We start from the raw sequence: 13,812 nt of genomic DNA, 5'->3' as shown, positions 1-13,812 counted from the left end.
ATTTTAAAGAATATATATGGTATGTATATATTTTTAGTTTTTAAATTAGATATATATGATATTTTTGTGGTTTTTAAATTAGATTCATATAATATTTTTTTAGTTTTTAAATTTAGTTAGTCATTTTATTTTTAACGGCAATGGATTTTGCTCATTTAAAACCAATTCAATTTACATTTTAAAACACATATATAAATATGGTATATCTTTTAGTTTTTAAATTTATCTCTTTTTTATTTATTTTTTTATTGGTAAGTTTGAGACTTATTTTATAATGATTTGGATTATTTAAACTAAAATATGTTGTATTTGTATTTAAAATAATTTATAATATTTTATATTTATATTTAAAATAATTTATTTTTGTTATTTGTTGTCTTTTCTTTGTAGGTTATTTTTTAATTTTGTTTGTGATTATTTTTAATATTTCGTGTATTTGTGTTTTTGGTTGGTGATTTGATATTTTTTTTTTTGAGATTTAGAGACTAAATGGACAGATGGAAACCGTCTCATGACTTGGAATTTTTTTATGAAGCGTAATCATTGTAATGTAAACGCAGTTAAAATTATTTTTCTGATTTGCTGTTGTTTGTTTGTTTGTTTTTTTAGATAATTATTTACTAATAAGGTTTTCTAATGGCACGTGCTTGGAAGAGTTTATCTCTAGGATGGAAATCGTTGGACCTTTCAGAAAGTTATTCAACTAGCATTTGCACCAGATGTTGCAAAGGAAACGCCATAAGGCATAAATTGAAGAACACAAATACAACAAAAGAATACTTTGATAAAGAATAAAAATATATTGAACGCTCAAATCAATGCCCCATTAACTGAAACCAGTTAGTAGACATATCTGTGAACATTAGGATTATATACAATGATCAAGAAATTTCCCATATACAAACAACACCTTCCACAACAACCTTTTGTCACATCCACATTTTAGAAAATGCCTTGGAACGTGATTGGAATCTCCCATATTGTCTTTTTAATTATGCAGATAAATCTTCCATATTGTTATTTTCATCATGAATATTGTTAGTTCATTGTTGAAAAGTGTTAGTGTGTTAAATTCAATACTGTAAGTTTGACAAGCGAAAAAAATTCCTCAATTAGCATAATATGCATTTTTCTCTCACCATGTATTTTTCAGTCATGCATTACAAAACTTCCATCAAAGAGCACAAGTAGCAGATTAACATGTATTTTCCCTTCATTATTTTCATCACAGAGCCAAGAAATCTACGCCTTATCTATAAAGTAACAAAAACATTTTGAAATAAGTTTAATATTTCAAGCCAGTGTCTAACCTATAAAGTAACAAAAACTTTTTGAAATAAATTTTATAGTTTAAGCAATTGACTAACCTAACTTAATAATTGACTATTCTCAAAGATGAATTATACTCCATAATAAGAGAGCCAACATTGGAGCCCATACTTTCACTAAAAGGAAAAGAAACACAACCACTTGTTAAGAAGAAATTCAAGTAATAATAATAAAACAAAAATAATAAACATTAAAGTATAAAATGGTATTTCCAACACACAGGTATAAATATACATGCTCTATGTCCATTGTTAGATTAAATGGGTGTGGAGAAAGGGCAAGAAGCATGTTCAATTTGTTTCTAAATGAGTGGTTATCTAAGCTCGTAAACATAATAAAAAAGATATTTATTACAACAACTTCTATATGATTATTCTTTTTGAAACATAGTTAAAACCGTAAATTAACAATTTCAGAAACCTACACATGTTAGAAACAATCAGATAAGCCATGATGATTGAGTTTCCCGTTACTTAAAGTCTTTGTTGATTGAGTCCACTGAATGAGCCAAGTTCATGTTAGCTTTGGTTGAGTTGATGTAAAAATGTGTAGTGGAGTTGATATCAACTAAGGTCTAGTTGTAGAATCACCAAACTGAGTTGAAGTTGGCTTAGCTAGACATACAAGGTAAAACCAGCTGACCGATAAAGTTTGTCATAACTATAAACAGAGACAGTTATAGTATCTGTCCTTACCTTTGGGTATATTGGCTGTGAGATAAGAAGTGAAGAGAAGCGGAGGACACCATTAAAGCAGCAGTAGCAGAGGAGGTTTCGATTGGGGCGACCTGGGAACACATCCACATTACTCTAAACTCTTGATCTCTCCATTAGTCCTGTGAATGTGTTGCAAGGTCACCCCAGTCGAGCCTGCTCTGTCTCATTTATTCATGTGAGCCCAATATGCAGGGGAAACCCTTTCTGAAACTGCGTCAATGAATGTCTGTAATTTATAATTTATTGAAATGAGATTGATAGAGAAGAAGAAAGGAACCGAAATCTGGTAGTACAAGCAATACATGTGAAGTGCAGATATGGCCCTGAGATTTATGTTGAGTTAGGTCGAAATTAGATGGTTTCACACACTGTCGGTGGAAGCAATGAAAGGGCTTAATCTCCTCCATATTTAGGTTGAAAGGACAGCGCCATGATGGGAGGTCAGTATGAAATTGCAATGTATGGACTGTACTCTAGTACTATTTTTACCAGGAAAAATTGAATAGTACAAACAATAATACTTTATTATAATAATAGAACGAATTGAAGTATAGTAAGGTTTGAAGGTGTCAAAGCCAGTGTGAATGCTGACGTGTCTAGCAGTGACTATTGAGACTATGACATTAGCCAGGGACTTGCACACCAAAACCCAAAACCAGTTTCTGGCCCGATAAATCTTTTGTCATGGATGACATGTTATAAATCATATACATTTCACAACTTGCTTGACCACGGTAAGATAAGCACCGTACCTACCTAATGTATAAAAGAAGATTGATAAGCAGGTATTGGTTGTGAGATAAGAAGTGAAGAGAAGCGGAGGACACCATTAAAGCAGCAGTAGCAGAGGAGGTTTCGATTGGGGTGACCTGGGAACACATCCACATTACTCTAAACTCTTGATCTCTCCATTAGTCCTGTGAATGTGTTGCAAGGTCACCCCAGTCGAGCCTGCTCTGTCTCATTTATTCATGTGAGCCCAATATGCAGGGGAAACCCTTTCTGAAACTGCGTCAATGAATGTCTGTAATTTATAATTTATTGAAATGAGATTGATAGAGAAGAAGAAAGGAACCGAAATCTGGTATTACAAGCAATACACGTGAAGTGCAGATATGGCCCTGAGATTTATGTTGAGTTAGTTCGAAATTAGATGGTTTCACACACTGTCGGTGGAAGCAATGAAAGGGCTTAATCTCCTCCATATTTAGGTTGAAAGGACAGCGCCATGATGGGAGGTCAGTATGGAATTGCAATGTATGGAATGTACTCTAGTACTATTTTTACCAGGAAAAATTGAATAGTACAAACAATAATACTTTATTATAATAATAGAACGAATTGAAGTATAGTAAGGTTTGAAGGTGTCAAAGCCAGTGTGAATGCTGACGTGTCTAGCAATGACTATTGAGACTATGACATTAGCCAGGGACTTTCACACCAAAACCCAAAACTAGTTTCTAGCCCGATAAATCTTTTGTCATGGATGACATGTTATAAATCATATACATTTCACAACTTTCTTGACCACGGTAAGATAAGCGCCGTACCTACCTAATGTATAAAAGAAGACTGATAAGCAGGAGGAGGGGTAGGCAGTCCACTGCCAAAGCGATGGTTGCTATAATTAGTAGAGGAATTGTAAGAACCGTGCTCTAATATGTCTGATTTTGAGTCTGAGTCAGTAAAGAAAAATGCTCAAATGTAACTATGTGCTCCTTCAGCAACCATGATGTCATGGTGACTTGGGAGCTCCACAGGCAATTTGTGAATTTCTAACCATTACATTAACCCACTTGCAACTTCTCTCGGTAATTCCTTCCTCGCATCTCTATTAGATACTTAATAGACATTTTAACATAGGATAATGTATAAAACACAGGGAGAACATCAAGGTCTACAATGGAATTTATTATGAGTATTAAAATGTTTAGATATTTGTTTTCAGATATTCTAATATAATCCCACTGCAGCAGAGTGAGGTACAAATGTTGGAGAATTCCCAAAACAAAAAATACTTTTGCCATTTTGACTTCTTTTGAAGTTGAAAATTCTTCAGAGAAATAATCCCAACAACAATGTTAAAATACACACAATAATCCCAAAATAGGGACATCCAGTTATGCCACTGCAGTAAGATCACCTGAAATATCACATAGAAAACAGCCACAAACCAAAGATCGCCCATGTGGCATGGCACTGAAACCGTTTACAATGTTAGTAACAAAGTGAGGGAGGATACTATGACATTAGCCAGGGACTTGCACACCAAAACCAGTTTCTGGCCTGATAAATCTTTTGTTCACGGATGATATGTTATAAACCATATACATTTCACACTTTGCATACGTATAGAAGTTCAGTTTATTTTCAAAATAAAAATTTAGAAGTTCAGTTTATTTGCATAATATAAAATAATTTAGTATAGTTTATTTTAAAAATAAATCTATCAAACAATTTACAAATTATAAAAATAGAATTTTATACAAACTAACAGTAAATCTTGAATTCTATAACCTGAACATTTTTCACTTCATTCTTATCATCTTACATTTCATAAAAGGTAAAGTGATTTTTTAGATTTAATATCACTCTTATCTTCTAACTTTTCAAAAATCTGAACATTTTAAAATCAATTCTTACTTCATTCTTATCATCTTACCTTTCATAAATGCACTTTGTTGTAAAGTTTTTTTGCACTTTGTTGTAAAGTTTTTTTGATTTAATATCATTCTTATCTTTTTACCTTTCAAAAATATATTATTCACTGAAATTTCACTGAACCTTAGGGGCTACAGCGACAGCCATTCTACTTGAATATAAGACTAACCCAGGTAGACCTTTTACTTGAATATCTAAGCCTAACCCAGGTAGACCTTTTACTTGAATATCTAAGCCTAACCTAGGTAAACCCAAAAAAGTAAAACCCTAGAGAATCTTTTTTTTTTGGTATAAACTTTATGCTTCTGATATAGTCTTGATCCATCGGAGTTATATCTTCCATATGCATGAATGTGTTTTTTGATGTGACTTCAATTAATAGTTACAGGTTCTGATGTCTCTTAGTGCATGCGACTCAACCAGGAGGCCCCCCATGCTAGGACGCACACCTGCCCTGTTTCTGCTGATTTTGCCCAGAACTATGAAAAGGCTCTCTTGGGGTTTTCTCAATGAGTGTTAGGAGGCAAATGAAGCTGATTTTGAAGCCAAGAAGTCCTTTATAGGTGAGTGAATTCGATCTTTTGCTTTTCAAACCCACTTTCTAATGTTTCATTTGACCTCTTTTTGTCCTCTTTGCTAATTTTCTTTCCGACTTTTTCCTTTGCAGGTGGATGATGCTGAAGTTTTGGCAATCTTCACTTTTTACTTTAGTTTGGATGATATTGGCAATGGAGTTTGAGTAAAGAGCTAAGAATAGTGACTTACTACATAAACATAAAATTACATAAATAAATAAAAATTATTACATCTCTCTTTTTTGAAATAAAATTACAAAATGGAAAGAAATTCTTACTTAAAATCAAAATTGGAACTTTAGCAACCATGGTTACATGCTTGTAAACCATTGTTTGACTACAAAGGGATATTATTTGCTTCACTCTCATACTTTGTTGGCCTTATGCAATGAAATGGTGTTTTATTGGACCTTGGAAAATAAAACTTAGTGACCTAATGGGACCTTGAATGATTGGACTTCAGGTGGACTTGACTAACACAAACCATGATGAAATGAGCTTTTATAGTCAATGTATGCTCAACAAGACACATGAAGGTGGGCCAGCAAATATAAATTTTTGAGAGGGGATGGGGTTTCAACTTGGGCTACCATCAGTGAGTAAATTTTTACACGATGACCTAGGTGGAATGAAAAAATTTCAACATGGGACACTAGTATGATATAAAAGAGAAGTTTTGATCACTGATGACAGTATGCAAATACTGACTCTAACATGGTATTCAGTTGTCTGAAATCATTACACAACCTTAATGTTTCATCTTTATTTCTGAAAAAATGCATTGAGGCTCCCCAAAGTGACACACTTGGATGTACATACCCCTTCTTCAAAATCTCTTCAAGCTACATTTATAATCCATTTAGCTTCGATGCGCAAATAAATATTGGTGATATTTACAAGCAACTTAATGTTCTTCAAGAATTTTGGAAAAATGGTGAGCTTACCATTAATATTGATAAACTAAGAGAAGGATAAAAATTCTAAAAATTAACTCATTTTCAATTTTATTTTTATGGTGATTGCACCTACATATACTTGGGCATTAAATTTAAATTAAAACCATAGCATGAAGAAGATGATGATTTGTGGTTTGAACGCTTACTTTGGTAATGGAAACAAATGTAGGAATGTTGAGGCTTGGAACTAGGATAAGGAAAAAAATTCATTTTCAACATTTTAATTATCCCAACTTGTGAAGTTTGGGTTTGCAAAGGAATTAGATTATAATTAAATAAATCTAGAAAAGGAAATGCTCTTGAGTCCATTCTCTTGATTGAGGCATGGTGTTCTTCAATAGAAACTAAAGCCATGATTGTAAAATATAAGCATAAATCTATGAAGTTGAGTCATGGTTAGTTTTGTATCTTCTAATATGAATAGTAGCTATTATAAATTGGAAAAAGATTGAGCTAGAGATTCTAAGGTTTAGATTAACTATACAGACATATGAGAAAAATTGATTGTACTAATAATATAGATTATGTCAAAAGTTTATAAGCATATGATATTTAACCCTAATGTTGGTAATAAAAAAGATAATGGGATCATTAATAAGAAGTGGAAATGTCACAAAGACCTTATCAATATTAATGTAGTTGATAAAGATGATTTTTTAAACATTTTTAGCTTAAAACAAACAAGTATAGTGAAGATTCATATCAATGCTAACAACGTACACAATGAACTCGTTAATAGACTAACTAAATTAAAATTTTTATGATAAAATGAAGATTGAAGATAACACTACTTTTGAACTTGCATAGATTTAATAATATGAAACATATGTTTAGTAAGTTTAACTACTCTTGACGGCTCCCTAGCTTACTAAATTGCAATGATTTTGACTCTTTATTTTATTGAATTCCTAGAGACTTGGTAGCTTTGAAAGATTGGTTGTCACTATTACACAAGGTACCTAGTCTAACTAATAGATGAACTGACCTTTTTTTGGGGGCACTTTTTTTTGTCATTTTTTCCGAAATCCCGTAAGGATTTTTAAGAATCATAAGTTTAAGTAGCTTAATCTGCAAAGTTTGAGTGTCTCATGGGTTTTTTAGAGTGTTGAATCTGTTTATGCATTCAAAAGTGCATTTTAAGCAACAAGAAATCACAGTAGTTTGAGTGTCTCATGGGTTTTTTAGGGTGTTGAATCCATTTATGCATTCGAAAGTGCATTTTGAGCAACAAGCAATCACAATATCGCTAGAAATTGTATTGTTGTATTCCGTCTAAAAATCCATTTTAGACTTCACATACAACTATTTCATAAATGCCACATACAGACCAATAACAACATGTCTCCAAAACTTGAACCTATTTTTCACCAAATCATTGTAGCTAAGATAAAATAACCACAATATTCAAATATATAAATAATATTATAATAAATATATAAATAATATTATAATAAATAGTAATTAAAAACTGAAATTTAATCGAAATCATAATCTTAAATAAATGAAATTATTTTTTAAAACATATATATATAACTCAAAAATCTGAGAAGGAAAAAAAAAAAAAACAACGAAATTCTCACACCCTTAAAATTATTTATATCATATTTAATACAATAAATTTTATTAAACAACATCATAACTATGATAGATTTTTACACCTGGACAAAAAATATCATGATTTTAGGTGCAATAATATTTCTAACTAAAACTAAAATATATAATTGGAAAAAAAAAACATGTAACACCAATGGTAAAAGCCAAATGAAAACCAATTTATTCCCGGTCAAATGGAACCAACATTTTGTAATACACACATTTAACGAGAAAGCCCAGAGGCAGACATATATATATATATGAGATTCACTTTCATGATTTTCTTTTATTTTCACTTCATTTTATACTTCCAAACACAGAGGCCAAACACAAAACCAAATTCCCCGTCAAATGAAAACCAATGTCCTGTAAGTGCACAGAGGCAGACATATACAGATATTGATTCTCTGTCTGAGAATTCTCTGTATTGTTGCTGGACTTCAATGGAAATTATTGGTGGAATTCTCTTATTGCTTGCTGGGGTTACAATGGAAATAGGGTGCCCATTAAACACAAGAATCTGTTTATCCACTGAGCAGTGAGAACTTGTGGAGCATTATTGCTGGACTAAAATTTAGATGTCATATGGGAGCTTTATCCAGTGAGAACCTGTAGAGCATGGTTTGCCTGTAGATGTGGCCAGGTTGGACAATGACAGAGGGGAAATTAGGCTGATTCACTGCATTGGGGAAACCCTGAGTCTCGAAGCACAGTGTTGTGTGTGGCTTGTGCAGGAAGCCCCCTTTGCCCACAGTGTGTTTGAGATTATTACTGGTATAGAACTGCATCGCTGGAGCAGTGGACCACACCTCCATCACCCTGCGACTCCAAGGATCCTTCATCCTCGCAGCAATCCTCAGCCCATTCTTCAACTTGGGTCCATCCAGAACATAATTGTTATCGAACCTAGGGGGCCTCTGCCTACTCTTCACTTTATTAATTCTGGTGCCAACAATCGTCTCTTTCCTGAAGTCCAACGGAGTTCCCTCCACAGGCAATATCTGGCCTATTGGAATCAGATGATCATCTGTGGGAGTATAATGTGAAGCCCATATTTTGACAGCATTGTCCAGTATATCCCTACTGCTGTTATGCCCTGCAAGGTTCCAGTAAGCATGAGTGGTTAAGCTCACAGGCGTAGCTTTGTTCCTCGGTATTGCCTCATAATCAAGTCTCAGCTCCATGTCTCCACTTATTGTATAAGTCACTGATACATCCAGGTCACCAGGAAAACCTGCATGACACTATTCTTATTTTAAATAACAGCAAACAAAGATTTACTATTAGCTGCTACACCCCCAATATCATTATCTGTCAACAATATTAATAATCAATAATTAAGGAGCAAATATCCCGTTCTTTTAGGTGAGTTTTCTGGTCGGAATTGTGATGGCTGGGTTGAATTACAATTCTTTGATTATTGAAATTGCAGTGAGGAGCTTTTCCAATGAAAACAGGGTCTACAAATCCATTTCCATTTCATTGGTAAAATTGCAGTTTTCAGAATTGTGATTTTCCATCCATCAAATCATTAATGGAAGAAACAACAAGTTCACCAGCATCTCTCGTAGTTATCAGGGCAGTTGATAGGTCTGCAATTTCCCTCCTAATTATGAGGGCAGTTAATATGTCTGTAATTCCCTTCAAGGCAGGCAGTTAGTAGGTCTGCAATTCCCATCAAGTTCATTCCATGCTTCAAAATCTCCCATCACTTCACTTTAGCACCTACCAGTATTTTCAACTTGGAAACCCACAATCCCCTATTTCAACCAAACCCCATCCAAGGAGATGGGATTTTAAAATCTGTAGAAATGCAGGCTTGGCTTCTACATGGGATGGGATGGGATTAGATGAGATCAGCAACTATTCCAAAACATTGCTTATTATTTTTCTAAATGAACGCTGCATGCATGTTAATGGAAGTCAATAGCTTAATTTGCAGCTTATATATGCATCAGCATAATGGTTAATATTTTATATGAGTAAAATGGAAAATGTCAAGATGTTTAAATTTAAATACTTCTGTACAATACCAACAAGAATGAGATGAGAATTAGGCCTCCCACCCATATTCTGAATCCACATTAAATCTAGATGGCTCACCTTGTTCGCCGTCCACACTGTGGTAAGTGAACTGAATAGATGGCTTCCTCCCTCCTTCTGTTCTCTTATTGCTGGACTTACAATAAAAAATACAGATCCTCTGAGAATTCTCTTATTGCTGGAAATAGGAAATTATTGGTGGAATTCTCTTATTGCTTGTTGGGGTTACAATGGAAATAGGGTGCCCATTAAACACAAGAATCTGTTTATCCACTGAGCAGTGAGAACTTGTGGAGCATTATTGCTGGACTAAAATTTAGATGTCATATGGGAGCTTTATCCAGTGAGAACCTGTAGAGCATGGTTTGCCTGTAGATGTGGCCGGGTTGGACAATGACAGAGGGGAAATTAAGCTGATTCACTGCATTGGGGAAACCTTGAGTCTCAAAGCACAGTGCTGTGTGTGGCTTGTGCAGGAAGCCCCCTTTGCCCACAGTGTGTTTGAGATTATTACTGGTATAGAACTGCATCGCTGGAGCAGTGGACCACACCTCCATCACCCTGCGACTCCAAGGATCCTTCATCCTCGCAGCAATCCTCAGCCCATTCTTCAACTTGGGTCCGTCCAGAACATAATTGTTATCGAACCCAGGGGGCCTCTGCCTACTCTTCACTTTATTAATTCTGGTGCCAACAATCGTCTCTTTCCTGAAGTCCAACGGAGTTCCCTCCACAGGCAATATCTGGCCTGTTGGAATCAGATGATCATCTGTGGGAGTATAATGTGAAGCCCATATTTTGACAGCATTGTCCAGTATATCCCTACTGTTGTTATGCCCTGCAAGGTTCCAGTAAGCATGAGTGGTTAAGCTGACAGGCGTAGCTTTGTTCCTCGGTATTGCCTCATAATCAAGTCTCAGCTCCATGTCTCCACTTATTGTATAAGTCACTGATACATCCAGGTCACCAGGAAAACCTGCATGACACTATTCTTATTTTAAATAACAGCAAACAAAGATTTACTATTAGCTGCTACACCCCCAATATCATTATCTGTCAACAATATTAATAATCAATAATTGAGGAGCAAATATCCCGTTCTTTTAGGTGAGTTTTCTGGTCGGAATTGTGATGGCTGGGTTGAATTACAATTCTTTGATTATTGAAATTGCAGTGAGGAGCTTTTCCAATGAAAACAGGGTCTACAAATCCATTTCCATTTCATTGGTAAAATTGCAGTTTTCAGAATTGTGATTTTCCATCCATCAAATCATTAATGGAAGAAACAACAAGTTCACCAGCATCTCTCGTAGTTATTAGGGCAGTTGATAGGTCTGCAATTTCCCTCCTAATTATGAGGGCAGTTAATATGTCTGTAATTCCCCTCAAGGCAAGCAGTTAGTAGGTCTGCAATTCCCATCAAGTTCATTCCATGCTTCAAAATCTCCCATCACTTCACTTTAGCACCTACCAGTATTTTCAACTTGGAAACCCACAATCCCCTATTTCAACCAAACCCCATCCAAGGAGATGGGATTTTAAAATCTGTAGAAATGCAGGCTTGGCTTCTACATGGGATGGGATGGGATTAGATGAGATCAGCAACTATTCCAAAACATTGCTTATTATTTTTCTAAATGAACGCTGCATGCATGTTAATGGAAGTCAATAGCTTAATTTGCAGGTTATATATGCATCAGCATAATGGTTAATATTTTATATGAGTAAAATGGAAAATGTCAAGATGTTTAAATTTAAATACTTCTGTACAATAACAACAAGAATGAGATGAGAATTAGGCCTCCCACCCATATTCTGAATCCACATTAAATCTAGATGGCTCACCTTGTTCGCCGTCCACACTGTGGTAAGTGAACTGAATAGATGGCTTCCTCCCTCCTCTATACTTTTGCACTTTCCATAGCACATTGTCGAAGCCTCTCAACCCTCCTGTGTTCACACATACCATACCACCACTCTGTCATCAGTATGCAATCCATCATTATCTGTTCACATACTTTTACACTTTTGTTATAGACTTTTAGTTATCCACATATATGCAATATTTTGTTACAGGCCTTTGGTTAGCGACATAAATGCAGAGCTGCAAAAAGAGGAAGGCACCCAGACATTCATTCACCATGGAGAGTGTAATCCAAGAGACAATAACAGCTGTACCCTCATAGTCTCCTTGAGTGATATGAACCTGGTAAAATCAAAGCCCTAAACATCAGCTGATTCTTCCTTAGATGCCATTTAAAAAATTAGACTGTTCATTCAAGTTGAAAATAACAAAGAAGAAGAAAGAGCATTACCTGTTGGGGAGCATTGTAACCAGGGGGGACATAAAAAGCACCACTGTCCATGGGCATATCCACATTATCGTTAACCCTACGCACATATCTGCTAGTAATTCATGCTTCAACTGATATACAAAAACTGAACGCCACCAATACAAATAACATTAATGAGTGCTGTTTGATTGCTTCCATTTTGCAGCCCAATCAAAACACAGAGTTTGAACTCTGTCAAGTACTCTGCATAAATGTCTAGCATTGATATTCTCCACTGTATATCTATCCTTTATATTCTCCGCTGTATATATATCTGTAAACGCTGAATGATTGAAGAACTACGAAAGTGGGCTTCTCCGAATATGCCCAATGGATATTCAAAATACATCAGATTTTAAATGGGTTTTGTTCTTGGTCAAGGCATATGGTACTGCAAGTAGGCATATGGTACTGCAAGTATTTTAATGGTTGATCGAGATATTGCGCTGCAAGGGTTTCAACAGAAAACTTTCCATCAGGGGCCAGCTTGACCAACTCGAAATCCGAGACCTTGGCCCTCATGTCGTCGCCCAGAAGGATATTAGAGGGCTTCAGATCTCTGTGAATGGAGCTCGTCTGTGCAAGGCTGTGCAGGTACTCAACTCCGCAGGCGACATCGAGGGCAATGCTAAGCCTCTGTTTCCATTCTAGTAGCCTCAGCACGGCCGCCGCCCATTCAAACAGATGCAGACTCAGCGGCCCCTGGGGCATATACTCGTACACCATCATCTTCTCCCCGCCGTCGATACAGTACCCAAGGAGACGAAGCCGATGCGCTGCTCAGGCAGTTAAGGTGTTGCAGCTACCTCAACATAGTCTAACGACTCAAAATGGCTCAATCGTCTAACAGATCATCTAAGGGTGCAAAGTAATGACACGTAGGCAGAGAGCAAAGTTGATTTCAGAGGGGAACGCCTTACGGCGTAATTAAGAGAATGCAATTCAAGGTAAAGCTCACTTAAATGAAGGATGGTATGTTTTTTCTGTTGAAAAAAAAAAGCTCACTCTGAAATGTCCTCTGTGCTGATAATAGCTCCAGTATGACATTGGATGCATACTACCCAGAGGGTTTTCCCATTGTCACGTTCGGCCAGAGTTTATCTCCAAGAGGAAAATCGTTGGACCTTTCAATAAAGACAAAGCTATTCGAAGTAAAGCTCACTTTGAACTCGTCTATTGCTTTAATTTTCTTTGGTAAGTAGTTTTGCTTGAGGTTTTGTGGTCTTTGAAATGGGCATTGCATTTTCCTTTTTCTAATTTTCCCCATTCACCCATACTTTCATCTCTAAGATACGCTTTGGAGAACAGTAGAGACGAACAAGATACACAATATTTATTTATTAGATGCGTAAACCTTCACCGGTAGCGGGTACAACCTCAACCCCTCAACCTCAGCTCCGCTTAGCTGCAGGTATCGACTATACAGTTATCCATTGCCAGAATTAAAATGAATGTCCCAATTTTAATTTTAGCGGTACACATTAGAAAATTATAAATAGTACGGAAACCATAAGTTGCCCTAGCCAAGGTTGTTGTTTCTCGAAATTTTAGGGTGAAAAGACGGAAAAATACAAATAGTACGCAAACCATAGATAGAGCCGAGGTT

General features: G+C 35.6%; 1 protein-coding gene and 1 pseudogene across 4 annotated transcripts; both read right to left on the bottom strand.

Annotated features, from left to right (window-relative positions):
• Positions 1-8,292: 8,292 nt before the first annotated feature.
• Positions 8,293-10,035, bottom strand: LOC149260186 (uncharacterized; annotated as a pseudogene). Its single transcript, XR_016258026.1, has 2 exons — positions 9,934-10,035; positions 8,293-9,064 (listed from the first exon to the last, which is right to left on the bottom strand). The product of XR_016258026.1 is annotated as an uncharacterized LOC149260186 (transcript).
• A 2-nt stretch (positions 10,036-10,037) lies between these two features.
• On the bottom strand, positions 10,038-12,861 carry LOC149260185 (uncharacterized). Of its 3 annotated transcripts, none has more exons than XM_089419769.1 (4): positions 12,189-12,861; positions 12,014-12,079; positions 11,719-11,851; positions 10,038-10,849 (listed from the first exon to the last, which is right to left on the bottom strand). In XM_089419769.1, exons 1-4 carry the CDS (start codon positions 12,243-12,245, stop codon positions 10,197-10,199), a joined length of 909 nt encoding a protein of 302 aa, XP_089275895.1. In that variant the 5' UTR covers positions 12,246-12,861; the 3' UTR covers positions 10,038-10,196. The 3 variants fall into 3 exon arrangements, with proteins under 3 accessions (XP_089275895.1, XP_089275912.1, XP_089275903.1); XM_089419786.1 differs by having other exon boundaries at positions 10,040-10,859; positions 11,719-11,823; positions 12,189-12,859; XM_089419777.1 differs by having other exon boundaries at positions 10,041-10,859; positions 11,719-12,079; positions 12,189-12,857.
• Between the last annotated feature and the right edge of the window lie 951 nt (positions 12,862-13,812).

This window comes from Pinus tabuliformis, chromosome 6 (assembly GCF_031772625.1).
Source record: "Pinus tabuliformis cultivar Carrire ecotype Pingquan chromosome 6, CPIR1, whole genome shotgun sequence".
NCBI lineage: Eukaryota > Viridiplantae > Streptophyta > Pinopsida > Pinales > Pinaceae > Pinus > Pinus tabuliformis.
Note: the sequence above shows the minus strand (reverse complement) of the source record. Positions and strands in the feature narration are given on the sequence as shown.